At 35.4% G+C, this 26,198-nt stretch overlaps 1 protein-coding gene across 3 annotated transcripts in view; it reads right to left on the reverse strand.

Moving 5' to 3' along the window:
* ARFGEF1 (ADP ribosylation factor guanine nucleotide exchange factor 1) overlaps positions 1–26,198 on the reverse strand; it is a 78,450-nt gene that overhangs the window by 39,270 nt on the left and 12,982 nt on the right. For 2 of the 3 annotated variants that reach the window (XR_010067658.1, XM_063299370.1), the window contains exons 2-13: positions 14,893–14,923; positions 13,545–13,701; positions 12,775–12,921; positions 9,855–10,034; positions 7,649–7,925; positions 6,868–6,981; positions 5,413–5,588; positions 3,564–3,697; positions 2,891–3,125; positions 980–1,079; positions 706–845; positions 503–611 (exon numbers count right to left, since the gene is read on the reverse strand). Coding sequence is in view for 2 of the 3 variants with exons in the window: in XM_063299370.1 (XP_063155440.1) it covers positions 503–611; positions 706–845; positions 980–1,079; positions 2,891–3,125; positions 3,564–3,697; positions 5,413–5,588; positions 6,868–6,981; positions 7,649–7,925; positions 9,855–10,034; positions 12,775–12,921; positions 13,545–13,701; positions 14,893–14,923 (1,800 nt within the window). In the remaining variant the exon portion in view is untranslated. Of the gene's footprint in view, positions 1–502; positions 612–705; positions 846–979; positions 1,080–2,890; positions 3,126–3,563; positions 3,698–5,412; positions 5,589–6,867; positions 6,982–7,648; positions 7,926–8,578; positions 8,668–9,854; positions 10,035–12,774; positions 12,922–13,544; positions 13,702–14,892; positions 14,924–26,198 lie in introns of those variants that run through there. The other variant, XM_063299371.1, reaches the window with a different exon arrangement.

Consider the following 26,198-nt stretch of genomic DNA (forward strand, 5'->3'; position numbering starts at 1 on the left):
CTGATAGCGTAAGACATTCAACATTTTGTACGAGGTATACAAAATAAATCATAAAGTGTTGCTCTTCCTATATTCATATTGTTTGAAGCAGAGATTTTCAGACTTTTTCAAGCCATAGTTAAAAAAAAAATCCTGGAATCCCTGATTAAGAAGGAAAGCTCTAGTGATAGAAAATTGGCTGTGATTTTTCTTTCCTTTTAGTCTCTCATGGAACCCCATCAATTTCTTGTGGAGTCCTAGGGTTCTGTGGAACACAGTTTGAAAAACTCTGGTTTAAAACATTCCTAAGGATTGTGCACAAGTTTGCAGAATGCTATCATCAATAATTTGTTCTACAGCTCTCTAGATGAAGGACTAGCATATTTACAGACTATACAAAAGCACCACAAAATAATCTTGCAGAACTAATAATTTACTTATTTCCAGAAAGTAAGTTGGAAATCCTAGGAAACAGTTCATTTATGGTCAACAAGTCACTATAATAAATAAAGTAACAGTTTACCTAAGGTTGTTTGAGAGTTGGGATTTACATATTGATCCTTACTCCATTCCACCATGCACTTCAATATTGATACTAAGCATTCAAGACCCTTCTTTCTCAAACTTAGTTCCTGTAAAAAGTTGTGTTTATAAAAACATTAAGATCGTTAGTAATTTTTAATAATTATTAATTTTTACAACTGGAAAATATGGCATGGTTCCTACCTGAATGTTGGTCATGCCAAGTTCTTGGCTGCCTCTTCCTTGAGCAATCTTAGATAGATCATTAACTAGTCTTTCAAATATATTTGCAGCATTTAAATCACAGTCATAATTTACATAAATGTCTACTACACTCTGGGCATCTGTAAAGAAAACAGAATTTACATTGAATTGCTTTTATCAAGTACAGAGGTAAGTATAATAGTGAAAACCCTCAAGCAAGCAAGGTATCCGAACAGCCATGTTAATTCCTACAGCACGCCCAATGGAGTAATACCTGCGCATATCCGTGTGAGTGTTTGAATAACCATCCATTTATGATCGAAGGAGCTAGTGGAGGTTTCTAAAATATATAGAAAAATCTCTTTGAAGAAAACCTAGGAAAAATAGAGATGTTACCTGCTTATTTGAAAAACATTAATACTTCCTTCTAACTCTCCATTATAAATCAACATCTGATATACAGAAAACTACCTATGAACTTTCCCCCAAGAGAGGATGTGGCCAACACACACACACACACACACACACCCACTCCCACACACGTACCAACATCAGATCTTTATAATACTGCATGCTGTTGTTCCTGGGAATAACGTAAACTGCTATTTAAGTGTATCTAGTTTCATAACTCTATAATTCTGTACAATGAAAATTATTCTATCAGAATAATAGGCAACTATGTGTGGTACGGTGATATTTTGATTCAAACAAATGATTCATACAGAAACTCATGATTAGACACATCCATGGAGCACATGGAGTCTGACTTTAAACAAATAACTAATGTACCACAATTCCATTCAATTGATTTGGATGTCTTGCTAAACAAAACTAAAGAAGGTACACTGGACATAAACCTACAAAATCTGGTTTAATAAAAAAAATGTATATGCCAAAGTTGCTGCATAAAAGAAAAAAGGATGAGGGCTTCTCATTCCCAGCTTCAAATTCAATGCAAAATTATACAAAAACTACCTCAGTATCTTTTTTTTCCCATTTAGAAAAAGGCTCCTTGAATATTATGGCAAGTTAAGCTTTTTTTTTCCTACTGAGTTCTACTTTCTCATGAAGTATAATTTCTGGGAACTTATATGTCAGTAATGAGATGGATCAGAGTTATAATTATTAAAACAACTACTTTTAAAACACTATTCTAAATGGTAGGCAGATCAATATAAAATTTTAGTGTCAATTATCTAACAGTTTTTCTTGGTTGGAGTCCAAAGAACTACTTAGGCTTGTGTAAAAAAGCTTGCACACCAATGGTATTTAAAGACATAAATAAATCACTTATATCACAAATTGTATTAAGAACTCCTTTCAATTCCAAAACAGCTTACTATGCTGAATAAGAAATTGTGATTTAAGAAAAATAAATTTCATGGACCCATTTGATGACTTTTTAGAATATTTATGTAAGGTTCCAAATAATTTTTGCTTTTAGAATATGCTCACGAAAGGGAAACCTGGCACTCTTTTCTCATTACTGTTGATGAAGAAACTTAATGCTTCTACATAACTGAAGATACACTGCTGTTGTCTTCTGCTTTAACCTTTTTAAATTATTTACATTTGCATCTCACTTTCTCCAGAAAGAAAATGCAGAATACAAAATGTTTCGTTTTATGGTTTATGACTGTATCATTTTAATAGAAAAATGCAAACGTAAGTAACCAATGGCCTTATCTAACATTCCTGTGTTGGATTTCAAATTTGCACAGATTTCTACACAGAAACTTGCCATTACACCCCCCAGTGCATATATGCTTTATTCATACAATCTAATATGTAGAAGCAGACCTGTAGCACCAGATATACCAATCTGTATATATGAAGACTCTAGCAAAATTTAAATTCAATATGGGAATGTCAGGAGAAGAAAGAGCACAACAATTCTTCATTTTGAGTAGTATCTGAATGTTTGCCCAAGATAACATTTCTACTTATTGAATACTATTGTTTATTGTTATTACAACTGTAGTAATTTGTGAACAGTTTATATTATTTATTATTGATTCAGGATAAAGTTTTGAATGTAAACAAGTCCAATCAATTGAAGTCTAGATTAGATGTTCTTCTGATTTTTTTTTGTATGCTTCAGGCATCTCAACTGATGAGCTATCTCAGAGCATTGTCAGTTTACAGTATATTAAGTACGCTATTTAAATTACTAAATGTACCTTACCTCAATCTGCATCTTCAAATGTGTCTTAAAATTTGAAAGTAAAGTCAGGAATATAGAAAGAGAAAGTTCAAATACTTCTGGAACAGATGAGACTCCATTTTTAGACAGTGCTACACAAAGGTACTGCTTAATGGCATTAATAAACATTTCATTTGTCCTAAAAACAGGTCCTGCATTTTGCAAAATAGATAGCAGCAACTGCAATGAAAGGATTTTTGACCGCAATTCATGAGACCTAGAAAGATATAATCATAGTATGAGAAACAATTTATGGAGAAACCTCTTTTTAATAAATATGTTTATAGTTATTCCAAATTCTCTAACCATTAGTGCAGAGCAGATAATAATAAACCATTCAATTAGGAAAAGAAATTAAATGGGCAATAGCCATTACTAATAAACTATGACTGACTTAACAGACATTCTCTACATTTACTGTAGAGCATAATGCATTTTGTGCATAAAATATCAAACTAAGAACAGTAATATAACTGATTGACTCATATACAGCAAGTGATATGAACATCCCTTTTTAAATAATTGGATAAATACAACATTCCATATTAATAAACTGTACTACATTGGAAATGGGAAGAGAATCAGCAGGCTATAACCACTGTTTATTAATACTTTTATTTCTTTAGTATTTCACAGAAGAATGGTGCCAACTTACTTTGGGTCTGGTGGTCCATCTGACAAAGGCTTCATAGACAGTTTACACAGTGACCTGAATACTAGAAAGGCATCCTTTTGTAAAATGTGGGAAAATTTAGCACCAGGTGTAGGTCCTGAAGAATTTCCAGATTCCTGAAGTTAAAATATTTTCATTTTTAATATAATAAAAATACAATATAATAATTTTTACATGATAGAAAATAGGATATACAAAATTACAATGAAACTTTAATTAACAGTATTTATAGACTGCCTTAATCCATACGGACTATAAACAGTGAACTGTTATAAAATATATTTCTAAAAATCAGTAATAATATTAAAAATAAGAATTCTTCCTACAATCGCAAGTTTAATATTTCAATTATTTTGTTAAAATCAGTCGGCATCACACATTTGTATAGCAATGATCAGACAGAAATTATGATGGCTTCCAGAGCCCTGAATTTAACAAATCAGAAGCTAGTCTTGCAATTACATAGTCCTCTACCTGGAAGACTTATCATGTTCAGAAAGAAAATTATTCTCTCACTTCCTAAACATGACCAATGTTTTGTGGGATTGATATTTCTGGTCAACTAACCACCTTTTTCTTAATTCATGATCTGAAACATGTTGAAAATGTGTTTCAGATCCCAGATTTTTTAAAAAATCTCTTTAAATAGCCTTGGCAATCACATTTAATACAGAAAAAAACTCAGCAATGTAGGATGCTTGTTATTACTAATTACTACATTTGCAATAGTTAAAGTGCTTGTTTTTTATTTGCATATATTTAAGTTTCAATGTATTAGTCATAAGCTAAACCACTTCCATTTTATTGCAATTCCACTATACAATATTTTCCTTTTACGACAACGTGTGTATATGTATGTGATGCATTCCTGTATACTTAATTATTTATATACACAGAGAAGCAGACATATATAAGTGTAATAGGGCACAAAATCAGAGCCTTTAACAGAGTTCCACACATATATGTAACTACTGAAGGTAACATTTCATGCTACCTTTCATCACATGAACTGATTTTTAAACTATTCAGTCTTCTATTAAAATAAATCTGTTATAAGGATAGTATGAGCATTTCCCAAGGCATTGTTCCGCTTGCTCTGCTAGTACTGTATTTGTTCTTGGAAGAAACCTGACAATTATCTATCCTAAAATGACCCTGAGCACAGAGCATCTGTCATAATGTACTAATGGATAGAATATTTATTTTAGAAATCACACACCCAGAATATGAACAGATTTTCAAACAATACAATGACTGCATTTTACACATGTACCAAACAACTGTGAAAGCAAATGTTTGCCAGTTATTAGTGCAAAAGGCATTAGCTCCAGTGAAAGCAACATAAATACTTATACCATACACTAGCAAAACATAACTGAAAGGAAAGAGCAACCCTGCTAAATATATGCATTTGGAATATATGTTTTTGAATTAATAAGCAGCAATGACTTTCATACAGAGTTTTAAATCCATATGCCAAGCACAAAGGAAGTCATAAAAGTACAGAAAGGTACAAATGTTCATTCATGTACATGAATCTTTTGAAACTGCTGTGAAAGTAAAAAATATCAAAACTGTGGGGTTCTGCTGCAATATCATATATAATATTGGCCTACAGCATATAAATAGTCTGTGTCCTATGTTTCTATTGATTCACATAAACAATTCCAAATCAAAGCACCTGCACAAAAGATGCTGCCTTATGCAAACTTCGTTTACATATTATACAAGCTATGTATGTACATCAGTTGACTGTAAATATCCCCAAATCAGTTTAAAACTATAGTTCCCCACATTTTCTAAACATATTGTATACCATTAATTCTTGTACCTGAGTATCATTGGAAGAGACGGATAATCTGTCATCAGGTAATGATGGTGTATAAACAACAGAAATAGGCGTCCCAGGAATTCCATTTGCCTGGATGTTTTCACTATCACTACCATCCTCTGAAGTACCTATTGGTCCATCAACCGGAACCTTTTCAGCAGATATCTCACCAATATCTAAAAGAAAAAAGAATCATGGCATACAATAAAACTATGGCACTTAAAAGTAATTGGTTATACTAATTAGAAGTACTATATATTGGGCTAATATTTCAAACAAAACTATTCAATGTATATTGCCACAAATGAATTCTGAGTATTATCACTGTGCTATTGTTGGTGTCATATTAGATTTTCAGCATTTTTTGTTCAGCATTTCTTTACAAATTAGTGTAAAGACAATAAATATTCTACATCAAAGTCATGATTGTTCACTAGAGCAACTGGCAACAGAAGCATGATGATAAAGATCAAAATACATTTAGCTATATCTAGGATATCAAGACAAATTGTCTAGGACTATTTTATAACATCCTTTTGGTGAATAACAGTCAACTTGTAGATTATTCATAGAAGTTTTTACAATAAATGCTTCATTTTTAGCTTTATGCCAAACCAGAATCCAAACAGTAATATTTTCACAGATTCAACCAAACATTTTCATAAAGTGCCTGAATTTACACACGTCTATTTTAGGGCAGAAGCTGCTGTGAAAAGGCTTACACATAACAGAAAAACTTGGTAATGAAAAAAAAAAGTAGCAAATTCTCAAATCCTGTTAACTCAAACCAGGCTTAAATATTATTCAACCTTCCTTTAAGTTTTTGAAACACATCTCGCTTCATACTGTTTCCTGCTTGCCTTAGCAGAATAAGCTCCAGGTCAGCTAGGAAACAGATAATAAAATTATATTTTCATGTCTGTTAGAAGCTTCAATTGCCACTCACTGTATTTCTTTAATTTTACTTTATCATAATGGTATCAGAAATGTGCAAGGAATCAGTAATTGATCAAAGATAAATTAACAGCAGCTCTCAAGGCTGATCTTAATATATCTACCTCAATCTTATAAGACATAGTTTTATCAAAATTTTTATTAACTGTAAACAAACAATACATCCATTTTTACTCTATCACCAATGATCTTCATCTCCTTCTCTGGGAAAAAAAGAAATGCCATGAGGCTCCCCCTTCTGTTCCAACAAAGGAAAAGAAATTCAGTGTCCTCTTCTGGTGAAAAGTGATCCCTCGCAGCCCTTTGAACTGCACTGACTGCTTCTGGGGGTTGAAGCAGCCCAGTGTGCATCTATGTTTTTTAAAAAGTTAACCAGAAAATTATTGCTTTAATATTTTCTTTCCACATTACTACAAACAAAACTTTACCATCAACTCCTCCTATAAAGTTCCTATAATTCCTATCTCAATTTAGCAATATGGTTTAATGAAAGTATGCTACCTCTTACTACTATGTTCACCATTTCCTGGACTATACTCTGTACAACATCCTGAGCTGTTTCTTCACATTGATTACTTTCTCCATCATATGACCCTGCATCATTTTTAGTTAGAGCTATAAAAGAAAAACAGGAAATGTATTATTCAAAATTATCAGAAATCCAGTCTGCTCAACATTATACTTCTAAACTATAAATGCTCTTTAAACACATTATTATTTTATGATTGTTCATAGCATTTATTATCTCTGAGCTTCTAGCAAATATACTTCAGAAAAAATTATGAAGTTACTATAAAGTTTATAAAAAAAAAATCATAACCCTAATATCAAGGCCTGCTGATAACTGTATGTTGTTTTTAGCCAACTGAAATTATTAGTCCTTTTTATAGAAAAAGGCAACTCATTGTAACACGTGGTCCACCCAGCTCAATTTTTTGTAGCCCACAGAGCACCTCAAAATCACAGTAGTGAAATATAATTATATTGATATTTATAAATATATAATTACCAATTAGCAGCAGCATGCTTATTGGTATTTTAATGCAAAATAGGATTGTTAAGCCTCTAAAAAGCCTCCATGTTACTCCTCAAAATCACCTGAACCTTTTCTCCAGACATCACAGGGTATAACACCTGCATCTTCAGAGGCAACAAACAAGCAAAAAGCAAAGTGTAACTCCTAACTGGAAAAAAGACTGCCATCTCTATCTTAAGACAATATGACAATAAGATGACAACATGCCCTCCACCATCCCATTCTGATTAATCCGTCCATTATTACTTTCTGCTGCTGTTGCTTGGACAGCTTCAGTTTGTTCATTTTCTGCACTGGAAATATCAGACCCATTTTCCACTTCAGTATCTTCTTGAAGGCTTTTGTCCACATCATTTGTATGATGCTCCAAATCCCCTTCATGATCCTGGGATAACTGGTCAACAGTCTCCTCTGATAGATGCCTTAATTGAGGTGATTCAGGCTCATGATGGCTTAAAGGAGATTGCTGCAGGTGATGCTGCTGCCGATGTCTCTCTTTCTCCATTTGCTTGGCTTCTTGAAGCTATGAACAAATTGTATTTTTTGTATGCAAAAATAAAGTACATTATTAATGAATACATGTTATTATTATATACAAACATGATACTATTTTACCTACTTGGAGCCCCTTCAACAGTTGCCACAGAGTTGTAATTTTATTGTGACACAAGATTCTTTTTTAAATATATGAAGAATGCAATTAGGTTTATTTAATTATTTTAATTAAATACAATTTAGTTTGTGACCTGAATCTACCCACTTTATGATCACAACTCTCAGCATACTATTTGGAAAGTAAGAATTGTCCTTTCCCTGAAAAACAGTGTACACAATGTAAGTTTAGAATTAGTTTTAATTTTTCTCATGGTTCAATCATGTTAACTCTATTTATATTTAATTATGAAATAATAAATCTTCTGACTATCTATCTATCTAGCTGCCCATCTCACGAATGTGACTCTGGGTGGTGTACAGTAAAAAGAAAACAGTAACAAATGCATCTTAAAATAACCATAAAAAAACAAGTAACATGTATAAAACACTGGAGAGTGTTTAAAAACTTATACATAATAAAGCCATCTCACAGGCTCCCTGTTCTCAAGGATCCCCAGGACTGCTGGAAAAACCTGTCCTGAGAGATCTCTGGAAGGCCAATAGGGTCGGGGCTAATCTCACCTCGGGGGGGATGATGTTCCAAAGGGCGGGTGCTACAGCAGAAAAGGCTCGCCTCCTGGGTCCTGTCAGATGGAACTCCTTAGCAGATGGAACTGTAACATGTCCTTCCTCCCTGCCCTGATGGGATGGGTAGATGTAATTGGGAAGAGGTGGTCCCTCAAATATCCTGGCCCCATGCCATGTAGGGCTTTAAATATTGTTCCCCATCCAGACCCCCACAGCCTCCAGGCACCAAGACAGGACATGAACAGCATTGCTTAGTTCACCAGGGGTGGAGATATACAATTGATCAGCATACTGATGATACCTCAACCCATGGTGGAGGATGATCTCACCCAATGGCTTCATGTTGATGTTAAACAGGAGTGGAGAGAGTGTGGAACCCCACAGAGCAGGGGTCGAGGATGGGATCTCTCACTCCCGATCAACACCAACTGGTACCAGCCCGGCAGGAAGAGAATCCAACACAATACAGTGCTGACTCCCACTCCACAGAGCCGATCCAGAAGGATACCATGACTGATGGCATCGAAGACCACAAAGAGGTCAAGTAGAGCAAGGATGGATGCACTAACCCCATCCCGCTCCCGCCAGATTATCCAAAATCATATCCAATCCCGTTTCCATCCTGTATCCAGGCCTGAATACTGACTGAAAGGGATCCAGATGATCCGCTTCATCCAGGATTCACTGAAGCTGCTGTGTGACCATCTTCTCCACAACCTTCCCTAAAAAAGGTGACACTGGATGAAAATTGTCCAGTATGGTGGATCCAGCAATGGCTTCTTGAGGAGGGGGTGAACCAAATCCCTCTTTCAAGGAAGAATTCACTACTGCTAGAACCCACCCACATGACACCTCCTGGGCAGCCTTTGCTAGCCAGGAGGAGCATGGATCTAAGGAGCAGGTGGCCAAGCTCACAGTCATAAGGACCCTGTCCACTTCCTCAGGCCCAATCCTTTAGTCCCTCAATGATTTCTGTATGAAACAAAAGAAAGTAATGTCTGACAAATGGGTATTCGATTGTTTTAAGGTCAAAGCCAAAGACAGAGCGTTTTTGGATTTCTTCATATTTGATCAAATGATTTCCAATGTTTTTGGAAAGGCTTGTTCCAACACTGGAACATTCCCAGTAGGGTTGGAATGGGATGTTACAGAGTTTCTCCCTTATACCCCTTGCACAATTCAGTTGGCAAGCTAAATCTAAATGCTTGCCGTTTCTAGAGCTGAAAGAGGCATTTGGAACAACTCTTTATACAGAAATAAATATACTTACCGCTTGGTTTTCCATACGTGCAAATATTACATTCAACATTTGTGTGAGAGTGGCCTTGGCTGTGGTTTGATTTATGAGATTTTTGCTTGCAAGGTAGATATTGTAGCATGTTCTCACAGCTTGCAACACGGTCCCTTCATGTATCTCTATGTGTTGAGATGTTACTGCTGTTAGTAGAGCCTAAAATATATTATATTTATTTAAAAGTTAGAGCTACAATTATTAACTCAGAAATCCTGTACACATATTTCCCAGGTCTTTTATGTGTAATTGCCACATGCTCAAATCCATGAACATACTGTGTAATGGTGATCCGTATAAGTACATACAATGTATAGAGTTAATATGCCAGTATCATATTATGTATCCCAATCTGCAGGAACAAAAAACTTTAAAGGAGATAGGAGCTGTGTAGAAATGTCTTGTTTACCAAAATCCATAATGTATTTAAATTAGGCTTTCTACATATGGTAATATATTTGTAGGAAAAGGATGAAATACATCTAAGTTATGGAGTTTATATTGAATTATTTTACTTGTCCTCAAAAGTCGGTATTAAGATACCAGGCCATATAATCTGATGTAAATATAATAAATCATTATATTCAGGTTGTGTCCACTTGAAATCAGTATTAACCCATGTGAATCCTTATAAACAATAAGCCTATAATTTAAGAGTTTGATCAAGGCTATAAACTGAGAAGTAAAGATCTGGTGCACACATTTCATATCCAGTTAAGATTCCAAGAGTATTAGAAAATTTAATTAAAAGTCTATCAGATTATTTTTTAAAAAGTTAAAAGAAGAAAGCATTTGTTGAATTACAGTGGAGGGTCTTGATTGTGCTGTAAAGGAGGAAACCCATTTCTGGGAACTAGTTAGATCTAGAATAGGTAGTTATACACCTCTTACTAAAATTAAGAATCCTTTGGAGGCATGAATTTCACATTTCAGTAAAATCATTGGTACAACCTGGGAAGTCAGTGGGTCAGTAAGTAAACATTTAATGACCTTTTAAAATCATTGTACTTCATGGGTGCCAGTTTAACAAGGGTCCATATGAAGATATGACCATAATAGACTATTTACCATAGCCTGAATAGGAAGCACAAACTATTAGAGGTAGGTAACAAGAATCTGTCCCACATATGCTATTAAAATGTCCCTTGTACACCCAATGATGATCAAAGTTAATACTTCCAATTGTTAAGAACTGTAATTGCCCTTGTGACTAGGAGGCCATTACCCTTTTCTTGGAGGTGACCACTGTTCAGAAACCTTTAAGAAGGTTGCAATTTTTTTTAATCAATAGGTATTGTGGTTAGAAGTTGTTTGGTTCCTCCGTCGTGTTATGTATTAATTGTTAGCTGTTAATTGTTTCAGAATTTTCTTGCAATTTTTTAAGGCTCCTTTTTATAGTTATTGTATTGTTGGTCTTTTTCTTGTGTTTACTCTTGGACTGTAAATAAAATTTCAATTTGATTTGATATAACCCCTGCAGAGGTATACAAATGTTATTATCAGCTGGTTTACTTATATTAACATAATGAAAATTTATCCAGAGGCCTAGAGTTAGAGTTTGGGTATAATTTTGGGTGTGTGTGTGCATGTGCATGTGCATGTATGTTTAGATAGATGATAGAAAGGTAGATAAACAAGAACCCAATAATTATTGACCAATCAACGTTCTGGATATTTCTGCTAAACTTTATGTCAAGATACTATTAGATAAATTAGATAACTGAATAGAGATTAATGAATAATAAGTAAAAAAATAAAAATCCTACATGAAACTTAAAAAATCACAGAAATGTGGAAAACGTGGGCACATAATGGAATCAATACTGTAAATCAGTTTTTATGTAAAAATACTTCTAACATCTTCAAAATTCTACAAAAGGAATATAATTTGCTTAAGAAAGGCTGAATGGCAATACATACAGTTAAAATATTATCTCTTTTAGTCAGCTGTCATGCCTGTGCAGCCTCGGAAACACCAGTTTTAAAGGAGATGGCTTTTATGGAAACTAAACCAATAATTTCTTACTATCAAAATTTTAAAACAAAATAAAAAATAATTTGGATAATATCCAAGAGATTTGGAATAGTAGAGTATTCTATAATACTCACTCAGTGGCGCCAGGTTTTTAAAAAATAGAAGATATATTTCTTATGGCTTAAAAATTCAGCTGGTTTGAGAAAAATTGTCTTTAGAATCTATTGGCCCCTCAGGGAATGTTTAAAAGGTTGGTTCTCATTATTTTTATGCTGGGGATTTTATAAATTTGAAGGAACTTTGGTAAATATCTTATGGGCTTGTCTACTTGCAATTCAAAATTAGTTAGATATTATTTCTATGTTGAACCAGGTTCTCAAAGGCAGTTATGGAACTGTGACTAGCTCATCAGAACATTCTAGTGGCCCTCATTACAAAATTATAAAGTACAGTTAAAGCTTCCACTTAAGAAACTTTTCTATGGACACCTGATTAATTCTTATACTTGAACTATAATTGGGAATCTCATTATCTTTTTTTGCCCCTTATGTGAGATTCCTAATTTGAGCATATGACAAATGCCATTAATGTCAAATGCCTTAATCACCTGTTGAGAAAGCAAGACAGATTTTTATAACTAGTTTCCTTATCTTCCAACCAGGTGATTGCTTAGGATAGAGTTATCAGTGAGCCAATTTTCTGCTGGTTCACATTCAGTATAAAATATTGAAGGTTTTAGATATGGATGAAAAGTATTTGTTAGACTCATAATTTCTGTTCACTGTAAATTGTTTTTGAGAAATCAAGAATAACCATGGAGAAATAACCTGTCATATTTAATAAAGTACAATTGCTTATCTACAATTTTAACTTCTGCTCTTGCTTAGTGTATTTAAAGTCTGCTACACGTTAATGCCAAATTACCTTTATAATTTGTAGTTGAACACCTTCATCTGTCTGTGGACCCTGGAAGCAGCCACATATTGTTTCAATAATTCTATCGATCAATTTTTTCCCAGGAGCAGTACTATCTGGAGCATTACCAGTCAAATGCCCATAGGCTATAAGTTTCTGGGAGTAAAGCAAATGAACAACAGTGAACAAGCAAAGCCAATATATTACAAATTATCATTTGCAGCCAGGGAAATCATCATCTAAATATCATAGTAAGTTTCACATTTTAAATAAAAAAATTAGAGCCATTTAGGAATAAGTAGGACCTTGGTGTATTTTCTTCTCTCACAGCAATCACCTTTTTCAGACAATTGAATTAGGGCATATTAATGTTTTGGATTGAAATGGGTTCCTAAAACTAGCTAATGTGATTAACAAAATTATGATTAACAAATAATAATTTACCTGATTTTTGACATCACAGTAAAACTATAATGATCACAAACCATAAAGTCACTATCATGTATGGGGATAAAAAAGGTTGTTTACTACACTTAAAAGTATTGCTTCACCGTGAAGTAGACCATTACCTTTACAGATCCCAACTATACCACTCAATTCTCAAAAATATATATTTTTTAAAAATTGACAAAAATATCTTTTTTCTCCAAATTTAATTTTTATAGAATTAAATCAGATTTTTTTTACATTGATAACTGGATAAAAAAAAATTAAAAGAACATGAAAAATAGGCAATAATTTAATAACATATATTTCATGAAATATAGATCCATACAGACCTGCAAACAATCTAACGACGTACTAACAATTCTGGGACACTTGGATTGGCATGCCAATTCAAATGGTAAGAAGTACTTGTCTGCCTCAATAAAGCTGGTCTTTGATTTCACTGGTGGAAGAGTGCCTGAACCAGGTTTTGTTTCTCCATGAGGTGGACTAAATAAAATGGCAATAAAATAAATGAGTTAAATATGAACACAGAAATAGCTATGGCGTATGATGCTTGCTTTATGTTCAGTTGTACTTTTAAACTGTAAAACATTTATCTTATTAAAACTGATACTTCAATCACTGACATAAGTAAATGCAATGTTTTGCACAAATAGAGAAACAGATTTTACTAAGGATTTACTGAGGATTATCTAACATTAGTTACAGCCAGCTACATAGCTGAATTGTTGTGTTGAATGATGTGAATAAGGGAGAGCTTCTGGCTTTGGAATACTGATAAAGAGAAATATACAAATGCCTTTTAACTTCAAATTAAATGTGTATTGTATTAATATTTATGACATAGTACAAAATTAATAAAATTGTAAATCCTCCTTAAAAAGTAGAATGCCATTTCATATGTTCAGGACACATGTAAAAATGAATGGGATGAAGAATTCAGTTCACTGCAGAAATAATGATGATTTTCTTGATGATCAATACCTACAGGCATTAGGAGACTCATTTGTCTTAAGTAACTTTATAACTTTATAAAGGAAAGAAATGAATCAGGTCAATACAAGATTTCCTTCATTAGAGAGACCCTTAAAGAAAGCATCTCCTTTCTTAGGTGATTTTCTGGTGGCTGGGTAGGGAAGGGCTGCATTATCCCTTTGTTTTTAACCCTGCTTCATTTTTTGTAGAAAAATGGAAAATGTGTTCAAACATTATGTGCTTCTTAACTAGGACATTCAAAGCTGACATACTTGATCATTTTTCCTAACTAATCTGAAGCCAAGGCTCTTAGAAATTATATGATCTGAAATTTTAAATATTTTTCTTGTGTTTTTACAGAACTGGATTGGTTCAATTAACTTACAGCAAAACTCATATATAAACTAACCCAGGACTTTTAACCATGGTTTGTGAAAGAAGCCATATAATCTAAGCTATTATGGATTGGCATGCATATCATACCAAACCAGAAAAATTATATTATGGATTAATGTTCATGTATTAACTAGACCAGGCCTGTCTCATGAAGTGTCTGTACTTCAGACATGATAATCTAGTGCTGAAAAGGTAGTTTGTGAATCCTTCTCCTTAAAAAGTAGAATGAATGGCAGACCTAATCTCCATATGAAGTCAGATGTTTGTGCTTATAATCATCTCATAAACTTAATATGAAAAAATTACCTTTGTTTTCCAGTTTCTGTTTTTATTTCCTCTGGAAAAAAGCAAATAAAACCTGTTTTATAAGAATTATTAAACTTTAAAATAAAACTAATTCCCCAATCTCATATATATTTAAACATGTATTAATAAAATTTTACATTTCTAATTATTGTTAGAATGTTGATATACCACGGAACGTATCAGAATCACTTTTCTACATAAAGGAGTTCCTGTAGAGTACAATCCAGTCCTCCAGAAGTATAATTTAATCCAAAATCATTCATGTACACTAAGTAAAATAAATAAAAAACTGATTTCCTTTTTACAGATAATAAATGAGGATTGAACTCTGTCAACTCATAAGACATAAGCTTTTGTAGAAGTAATGGAAACCAACTTCATATAATCAAGTGCAGTGAATCTGTACTATGTAATTACAACAATGTTAATTAAGAAATCAGGTTCAAACAAAATTCAGAGTTTCCTTTTCTTTCTGAACAACAGACTATTTTCTGATCTCTGAAAGTTAAGTACATTCAGTTGTGCTTATCTACAAGAAATACTCATAATATAACAGAGATAATCTCTCACCTTTTACGTCTATATACTACCCACACAATATTTATTTTTACGTGAAACAGACTAGCAATGAGAATTTTGTAGTCCACTTAATCTTGTTATAATAATGGTATAATATTTATGTCAGTTTCTCAGTATATTAGCATTGCCAATTTCAGGGTCATTAGAGTAAGTACTACATAAATTTTCAGCTTATAGCAGAAGCTTCTCCCCCTGAACGAACAACTGTTCAAATTCTAAGCATATTTATCCGTTTTTGTCAAATAACTTATTTCAACAAGCAACTGTCTAATCTATTCTAATATATGATTTTCACATAGAGTATTGCTTAAAATTCAATTCAACCACAATTTTCAATTCTTCCTTATATTTTAGAAAAGAAAACATCTCCTACTTAAACAAATCTAGAATCTTTGCATTTCATCTATCCATCACTAAAAATATCAAAAATACTATAGTTTGCATGTTTCATTTTACAAGGCAAACTAAACTCAAAACACTAGAGAAATATTCCAGGGAAAACTTTTAAAAAGTTACTGTACTTTAGAAAACTCTCACATAAGCTGTATCTTCTTCAACATTATTTTTTCCTCCTTAGCATTATATGATTAAGTACCATGAGAATGCAGGCTAGAATACTTTAGATTGTTATTTCAGATCTTTGAGCCTCCTTTAGCAATATAAAATAACAACTGTAACACTGGCTCTTACAATTAGCAGATAAAATTTAGCCTCAGGATTGACTAATTTGGTATAAATATTAGGACCCTGGCCTCATAATACTTGTCAAGTGACAAAAGCCAAACCTTCTTCATATACTTCATCCTATGTATCTACAGCAGAGAGAACCATAACTTTATAATCACAATTCTCAACATCTTCTGCATTTCAAGATGTTTTCTTCTACAGCTGATTTCCATAGGATTATTTGGAGCAACACATCTGTGCAGTTTTGACATGGAAAGCTCCTCTTACATATAACCAAAAGCTTATTGTTGCTGTGTTTTGAGATAATTCCTACAAGAAAATGTAATAGATCAGCACTTTTTAATGAATTCTGAGGTGCTCTGTCAGAGGGTATGTAACTGAACTGAAGGAATAATTGTGTTTTCCATTTGCATCTCCGTTTTATTACATAACCTTATGCTTATCTATACAATAAATATCAGTTTATTCATCACGTGCATTAGTCAATACTACTGTACCAATATCAAGAGAAACGTTATCTGTTTTTGCAAAAGACAGACACATTTTGTTTGGTTAAACATTGTATCTGAACTGTCCAGGTGCTGAAATTCCATCTATCTTATCTATCTATCTATCTATCAATCAAATTTTTATCACCGCCCATCTCCCCCCCCAAAGGAGGGAGTCTGGGCAGTTTACAATAAAAACAAAGTTAAAATTCAAGACAATTTAGGTTTAAAAAGAGAATAAATCTCCTCTTTGTAAATAGTTTTGACAACAAATTCAGATAATTTCTTTAAAGCGGTATTCCATTCCTTTGGTGAAGGAAAGGCAGATTTTCAAAATTTCTGAATATCGAAAAAAAATAGTTCACAGAGACTGAATTGATGATTCAGCAACCAAGAGAAATTTTATTTATCTAAGATGCCTGGATTATGCATGCGTAACAATACAGCTAAATCTATCGATCTAATCTATCTGTATAATCTCTCTCTGATTATGGTGTTGTCTCCAATAACATTTGCTTCATGAAAAGGGTTGCCAAAGGATACTTAAGTAATTCAGAGTGCAAAAGATTTAAAATTAAGAAACTGAACTTACTTTTATACCACCTCAAAAAATTACTAACATAACATAACATAACACAACACAACACAACACAACACAACACAACATAAAAAGAAAATTCTCCTATAAGATAAGAGAATATGGGGAAAGGGGGTCAATCCAATGGCATCCATAGTACTATTCCTTGTATTGGTTTTCACATGTTTGTGAGGAAGATCTAGGAATACATGACAACAAATGGTTCTAAAGTTTGCAAAAATCTAAGGAAGTTTCTGCAGTTTGGGATGCTTATACAGTTTGGGATTCTCTGTGTTCACAGATGACATAATAATTTGAAGGGGTACAGCTGGTAGTGACAAATGAAACAACAAAAAGTATGAAACATAAAGAATTCACCTATAAATGTTGGTAATAATAAATCCCTAGAATTAACAGCAAAAGCTCCATCTGTATATTTTGCCTCATCTTATTTATACATTTTTTGGTCAACATTTATTATCAAGAGTTGACAAAATTTGCCTGGTCAACCAAAAATGTGTGGTTATTAGGCTGACTCTCCCCTAAAGAGCAATGACTTGTCTCAGACTTAATGCTACACATCCAAAATGCATATCAAAGTCACAATCTCTTGCGCTTTTCATTGGCTTTAAGCCTGGAACAAGGAGTAAGATTCTTCAGAGTTAGAGAAAGACCAATGTTCAATATTCCTTTTTTCCTGAGAGATAATCCAATTCAAATGTTAATCTTTCCCCCCCAAATCTTGCAGAAGATTTCCATTTTCAGAAGGAACTCATCCTGCTTTTCATATCCATTTATTCTGATTATTAATAACATTATGTTCATTACCACGCCGATATTGGTACTTTCCCTAATCTTTTGTATATTTTGCTTCAAATAATTTTATGTTTCATAAAACTTAAAACACCTAAAAAAAATCAGTAATAAAAGTTACAGTAGAAAATAAGCAACCCAAGCTTGAAAGCCTTCAGTTCAGGCCAGTTTGCTGCATTTTACATTATGCTGAACTTTTATTTTATTATTATTTCTGTTGTCCTTATTTGAAAGAAGGGGGAATTATATAAATACATTTCAGATGACACTTATTATTACAGTGCATTTACTTATCATCAGGAAATCCCTGAGCTATAGACTAGACTGGGAACTTGGGGGGAAAAAAAAAACCTGAAGAAGGCAATGCCCAATCACTCTCAAAATGTCTCCAAGAAAATTGCATGAACATCTCAGGGGTTGAGCTTGATGCAAAGGAGTCTTACATTTGCTAATATTAAGAAAAAACTTGGGAGTTGGGCAGTACATTAATATGTGTAGATAAATAAAATTTATTTATTTACACATATTTTTCCTAGGGATTGTCAGCTATAAAATTTTCAGTTCTGACTGGCATTAGATTGACTGTCTAGCTCACATTCATTACATTATTGGATTTTCAAATGGGACATTTTCTAAGGATAAAAAATAGTGAAAAATTGCCATCTTTTATAATTGATTCAAAACAAAATATTAAAGGACATAAAATACGCACACTCAGAATGAAAAAAGCTTTCAAAGTATCATACATCAGTTTCCTTCCTTTCATCTTCATTAAAAGTATGTTTCAGCTAATGTTTCAAGTTTGGTAAGTCATGGGGAGTTAACGTGTTAGAATTTCCTTAAATAAACAATGAGATGTTAAGTGGGCCCACATTAAAGAATTATCTGGCTTCCCTAATACAGTATAGTCAGACACCCACAGTAATTTTGCCAACTTATGCACTTCCTTGTTGAAAAGTTGTATTATATAACTACTTCTGATGTTTTGTTAAATGCCTGGTATTATTTTGCTGCTTTATATATGAGAAAAATTACTAGGGTTATACTTTTTGCAGGAGAGGAATAGTGGGCATTTTTAAAAATTAGGATATCACAGTATCAATGTTGATATTATCTCACAATGTTTGGAAAACAAAAGTAAAGAATCAGAAAAGAACAACTCCACCAAAACCAATATATAAAGAGGTTCTAGGGCAGCAGCAGAACTTCAGCTATTCTCCAGCAGAGAGCAAAATATTGAATACACACACACACAAACAGAGCATAAAGGGAAATATCAGTAAACAACTACATAGTCTATACTGAGATTATCTGACCTGAATGTTTTGTGCATTTTTAAAGAAAAGACCAATCTTGTACACAAATACTTATGCTATAGCACTTCAGAAGTAAACAGGATAAGGCAGTTGTGTCAGTACCTGTCATGAATTCTATACAGGTACTAGTGTTCATTTACCAACCACTCATTTAGTGACCATTTGAAGCTACGACGGTGCTCAAAGTTCCAGCTGTGGCAGTGTCCGTGTGGTCATGTGATTGCAATTTGGATGCTTTGCAACCAGCGTGCATTTATGACAGTTGCAGCATCCCAGAGTCACATGATCACCACTTGTGACCTTCACAGCCAGCTTCTGACAAGCAAAGTCAATGGGGAAGCCAGCAGGAAGTTGCAAGTCACGGTCATGTGACATGACGCTTAACCGTGCCGCTTAGCGATGGAGTTGCCAGTCCCAATTGTGGTTGGTAAAAGAGCACTACCTGTAATCCAGGTTTCAGGGTTTTTTTAATTGGTTTAGGAACTGTAAGAAGGCAGACATTCTAGCATAAGGAGCTGAGGAATGCCTGAAATATATTCTTTCTGTGACATATAGGAAAAGGAAAAAGAACCAATCAAGCTAAACTGAGTTTCCCCAGAGTTTTTCTGTAGCGATACTAATGAAGTACAAGAAGTATGTGTTTTGAGAACAAACTGTAGTTAGCCTAAGTTTCAAAGTTTTTAATAATGAAATGTTCAAAACTGCTGCACAGGAGAGCCTACTAGAGAAATACCTGGACATATACTGACACTAAGGTAATATGGCTGACTTCATTTAACTCAAATGCTTGAAGGCATTAAATGTCAAATCAGGAAACAAACTCCTTTTATCTAAGTAAGTAGCTCCCTACTAACATAAATCCTATCTGACACAAGTCACAATTGTCTGCAACAGACTCAGGTGGTGACTAATGTCAGAACTGGAGTAGAAACAGAGACCCTAAGAAACAAGAGTGTCACTGGGGAAAATTCAAAGGTTATACAAGTAAAACAAATTTAAAAATTAGCATAGATTCCTTTTTCCTCAAGACTCCAATAACGACTGAGTATGCTCAGTACACACAGAACTATTCATTTAAAAAATGAAAAATTAGAATAGCGTCATTAAATGAGGTAGTTTGGAGATGAGCACGGCTGTTTGGGAATTTGTTAAGTCTGCAAGTGACTAGGTTACAGCCTGAGATTCTTTGGAATGGCTTGGAAATGATCCAAGGGGGTTGCATTGATGTTACTGACAGCAGGTGTGGTAGTATGGTTAAGGAGCTGAATTGGCACCAGGGGGACCCAGGCTCAAGTCCAGTCTTAGCCACAGGAGCTCTGGGAACTTTGGATAGGTCACTCTCACTCCAGGCTACTTCAGATGGTTCCTGTTGTGGGGAAATATGGAATGAGGGAGCACTGTGTACATTATCTTGACCTTCTGAATGAAAAACAAGATGTAATAAATAAATTTTAAAAAATTAATTCAGATGCTGATGCTTACAAGAATTAAATATGTATCTGAGATCAGGAAACAAAGTCCCAGAGATTTTATTTAGTTAACTGGCTTCATCCTGACATTAAAAAAACTATACAATTAAATTCTATTTGACATAGTTGTTTACAGGACTAAGAACAAACTCAGGTGGTGAGTAATGTCAGGATTAGAGTGAAAGATAGGCATTGAGAAACAAGAGCATCACTAGGGGAACTTCAAAGTTTATACAAGTAAAACTATTTTAAAAATAAGGACACCTTTTTCCTCCAAGAATCTAAAGGGGACTGAGCATGCTCAGTACATACTGAACAATCAGTTTAAAAAATGGAAAATTAGAGAGGCGTCTTTAAATGTTTTACCCTGGAAAATGGGCTTAGTTACCTGGGAACAGCCTTGCTGCAGGTCCACAAATAATAGCATATTGCTTCCATCCAGTAAATGTTTGTGCCAGTGATTAGTTTTAGCTTGGAATACATTTCATGCTAACTCATGATTTGTTTCAATAAGCCATAACGGTCTGTATCTTATATAACCCTAAACCAAAACAGTTCAGACATTGCACCAGGCCAAACACAAATCAAATACATTACAGTTTAGTGTGGGACTTCTGGCTGATATGACAGAGCACTGAACTTACTTCTGAGCTAAATGGAAATTTCCTTATCTTCTGACTGCTTTTCTGCCCAACTGATGAATGGGAAGCACAGAACATTGATTGTCACAAACAGCCAAACTGCTGTTTTCTTTATATAGCTCTTACTACCAGCTTGAGTAATTTGACAAGCCATGATTCCTTCCCTCAAGTAGACAGCTTGATTTTCTTTGCTCTTCTCAATTTGTGACATGTTGCTGGGCTTGGGATCTTTCCTAGCTCAGTCTCTTTCAAAGTCTCTGCTAATGTTTGAAACATGTCAAAAATCCCAATGTTCATTCGTTTCCCCCATAATTCCAGTTTGGCTTTGAATGCAGCCACTTTATCTGCCGTCTTGAACATAGTTGTCATTCTCCCCTGAAGTGACAGACTGAGTTCGTTGAGCAGGTTGAATATGTCATACAAGCAAGCAAGTTTTGCAACCCATTCTGTGTCACTGAAATGTGCTGCCAGTGGTGACTGTTTTTCTAAAAGAAATCTCTGGAGCGGCTCTCATAATGCAAAAACTCTGGCCAGTGATCTACCTTTAGAAAGCCATCTCACTTCTGTGTATAAGAGAAGACATGTGTGCTCTGCGTCCATCTCCTCACAGAGCTGTGTGAACAGACGTGAGTTAAGGGCATGTACTTCAATGTGGTTGATAATTTTAATCACATCCTGCAAGATGTTGGTAAGATCAGGTGATATTTTTTGGCTAGCCAGCATTTCTACACAGTGTGTAGACTCACATTCAGAAGCGACCTCCTTGACCCGAGCAGTGAAACCAGAAAGCCCTCCAGTCATGGCAGCCACACCATCCGTGCATATACCGACACAAAATGACCAATTCAATTTTCCTGATATGTAATCATTCAAAAACTTGAATAGTTCTGCAGCTGTGGTGTTGGTTGGCAACAAAAGTGCACATAACATATCCTCATGCACATCCTCCTGAATAATATATCGCACAAAAACAAGCATTGTTGCCTTGTTGTCAACATCGGTAGACTCGTCAACCTGGATTGCATACCACGGTGACTCATTAATCCTCTCTAACAGTTGTGCCTCAATATCCGCTGCTATTTCATCAATTCATCTAGTTATGGTGCTAGCTTAAAGAGGAACACATGCCACCTTTTGAACTGCAGCCTCTCCTAAAAGTTCATGGCAAATGTCCTTAGCAGCAGGCAGGATCAACTCTTCACCAATAGTAAAGGGCTTCTTAGCTTTAGCAATGCAGTTAGCCACTAATAATGATGTTCTCAGTGCAGACACATTTGATGAGGTGGTGGCCTTCAATAATTGCTTCTGTTCTTCGTGTTCACATTTTTTTCTTTTGAAAAACTCCAAAGGCTTGTCTTTTAATGCAGAGTGCTTGGTCTCCATGTGGCGAAGCAGTTTTGAAGGTTTCATGGCTTTGTTGGATAGTTGCTTGCCACATATTATACAAAGTGGGCTTGGAGAATGTGAATCACCTGTTGCAATGAACCCGTACTTTAAATAAGACTGTTGGTATTTTCTTTTAAATGCAGCTTTCTTTTTGTTGGCAGTCTTAGAGTCTTCTGCTGTTTCATCATTGGGTCTTTCCCTCTTTTCAAAACAGCTCTCCAACGACGTTTGTTACTCATTTTGGCTAGAGGTAGCTTGTGGGCTTACCAAAACTGACTGAGACAAGTGCGCAGTGCGAGAAAGAGGTGCGGACGGAAGTGGTAAATAAAATGATGGGCGGGCCATGCACGGACTAAAATAAGTGTCGGATTCTGACTTCTCATAAGGAGCACACAACCTAGATCCCTCGCATGCGCAGTTTAGAGTAGGGTTCACACTCCTATGAGAATGTCCTGTTCTGAACTGTGACTCGACACAGAAGGTGAAGTAATTACCTTTATTAATACAGTAAGTGCGATACAAGTTCAGTGGTTAGTTGTTGGTTGGCACATGGCAGGCTCAGCACGAAATTCAGGATGGTGGTAAGCAGGGTAATGGCTTGGCTTGGCAAGGTTGCGCTGGCGAAGGCAAAGCTTGATAGATTTTTCGCACTGGATCCAAGCAAGGCTTGGCAAGATTCACTCTGGCAAAAACAAGACTTGGCAGGATTCGCACTGGGTACCACAAGGCTTGGCAAGATTTACTCAGGCAACCACAAGACCTGGCAGGATTCACACTGGGTACAACAAGGCTTGACACAGAGTACTTGTGTGCTTGCCAGAAGGGTTGAAGAGCAGAGTCTTTTCCAGAAAGCCAGCAAAGTCAAAGCAGACCTAGCCACAGAATTCCTTGGATTCCTTGGGCTTGGGGCAGGGAGGAGAATAGTCATACTTGGGGCTGGCTAGTGCCTTGAAGTGCCCTTCCTATACAATGACTGAATAAGACCACAGCCATCTGGATTTTATTATATTTGGTAGCTCTGTGAAATTGTTTTATAGTGTGTTTTATATTGAAATTTTATTATATATTTGTTTTATATTGTAAACCGCCCAGAGTCCCTCTGCTCAGAGGAGATGGGCGGTGACAAATTTGATAAATAAATAAATAAAATAAACTGAAATTTGATTTGAATATTAACTCCACAGTTTTATTTTTTATTTATAAAATAAAACTGGAATTAAAATAATTCAAATTAAATTAAAAGAGAGTCACTAATCTGGATACTTGTTATTTGCACAAATTCTGGAAAAAGAGAATAGCTCACATTAACAAATCAATCATTATGAATCTTAAATTCCACAAAATTCCACAATAATTAAAAAAAAAAGATTCTTATTTACTGGAAACCTCAAAGAATATCCAAAAGAGTTCTCTGTCAACCTCATGATGTTGGAAGTATAAAACTGATGAGGGAATGCATATGAGATGGGCTTATGCCATTTTTGAGAAGTATATTTCCATGCAGCAAGGAACTCTCATGAATAAATGTTTTACCATATCAGGAAAAAAAAAAGCATAATCTACAACAGTTCTGTCTTCAGCAGTCTGTGTTGTAGATCAGAGTTTCTCAACCTCAACAACTTTAAGATGTGTGGAGTTACTGGCTGGGGAATTCTGGGATTGAAGTCTACACATGTTGAAGACAAAACTAGCATTCAAGGGGAAGGCTGGTAGACCAAATGAAATCATAGGTAACTATGATATATTTCTTGGGATAGATTCACACAAACAGCTAAACAGCCACATGAAGACTTAGTGTGATGTGAAAATCAAACCAGCCTTCCCCAAATGGTTTTGGTTCTAGAGATGGTGCCAATGGTAGGAAAAAGACAGACATACAGGTAGTTCTTGCTTAATTACCCTAATTGGGACCAGAATCTCCATCACTAAATGATGTGGTCTTTAGGTGAAACATCATGTGACTGCACCAGTTAGCGATGGCAGTTCCAGTAGTCCCAGTTGCAATTGTTAGGCCAGGACCACACTGTCGTTAGGCCAGGACCTCACACTTCTCCTGCCCTGCCATACTTGCCTCCACTTCACCTCCCCGCCGCCTATCTCCCCCCATCATTTTTGCCTTTTTGGCTGACCTGCATTCAGCAGCCACCTATCCCTGCCACCCCTCACCCCTCCAACTGACTTTTGATGTCTTCTTCCTCCACTTCTGTTGAGGTGCGCCTGGCTAAGGCAGCGCTGACCCTTTGAGAGGCTCTCACAAGGCCTCCATGTGGCCTCGCAAGGCTTTGGGGAGCCTTTGCAAGGGCCTCACAGCTCTAAGCCTCATGAAGAGCCAGAAGCTGCCTCTGCCAGGCATCATGCCTCATCAGCAGCTGGAGGAAGACAACTGTGAAGGTCAGCTGAGGGTGGTGGGGGATGGCAAGAGGTGGAGTGCAAGGCAGCCAAAAGGGCAGAGATGGGGGGAGATAGGCGGGTGGGGGGAGTCGAAGTGCATGCTGCAGTTGTAAACGTTGGTGGGCTGCCAAGAGCCCAAATTCTGATCACTTGACAGTGAGGGTGCTGCAACAGCCATAACTTCAAGGACCGGCTGTAACTACCATTCGTTCAGCACTGTTATAACTTTGAACAGTCGCTCAACGAATAGTCATTAAGCAAGGATTATCTGTAGACACATATTTACAGAGGAAAAAATATAACTTAAGAAACACATTTTTATTTATTGTTTGTGGAGTTCAGCAGCATTCTGAGAGGAAGAGGAGTGATAATTTGGTACTTACACAACTGTCACTATAATCTAGGATATTATGTCCTCATTGTTCAATTAAATGCTCTATGGCTAACAACTCCATACCAGAACTGTAACATAAAAGTGCCCAAACTCTTTGGTTTATGCGTTTCATTGCCGAAAAAAGAAATCAAGATTGGCTACAAGCTAGACTTACATGAAACTGGCAGATTATCAAAACAGACATTTAGAGGACTTCCAGTGGTGACATGGCAGACTGAACAGCTGTGCCCGTAGGCTCAGTGGGCAGAACTGACAATGCGGCAATTTTTTTTGGCTCAAGCACGTTTTTCCTGAAGCCCAGGAGTGTTTTTCTGGAAAAAGGAAAACACATGGAATCACCCCATCTGTCCTCTGGACAGCTGCTTGCAGCCAGAAGATTGTAAACAGCATTTGCACTTGACTGATAAGAGCTAGCCGGGAGGCTGGGACATCACCGTTTCCAAGCTGTGCTGTAGCCTTAAAGGGACACTAAGACTGGCCACCCCATTTCTAAATCTACACATACCCTAAGAGAGGCTTTCTACAGCAAGGAGAAGTGGGTTCTCTTGGTGCTTATTGTTATTTT

Source organism: Candoia aspera, chromosome 3 (genome assembly GCF_035149785.1).
Source record: "Candoia aspera isolate rCanAsp1 chromosome 3, rCanAsp1.hap2, whole genome shotgun sequence".
Lineage (NCBI taxonomy): Eukaryota > Metazoa > Chordata > Lepidosauria > Squamata > Boidae > Candoia > Candoia aspera.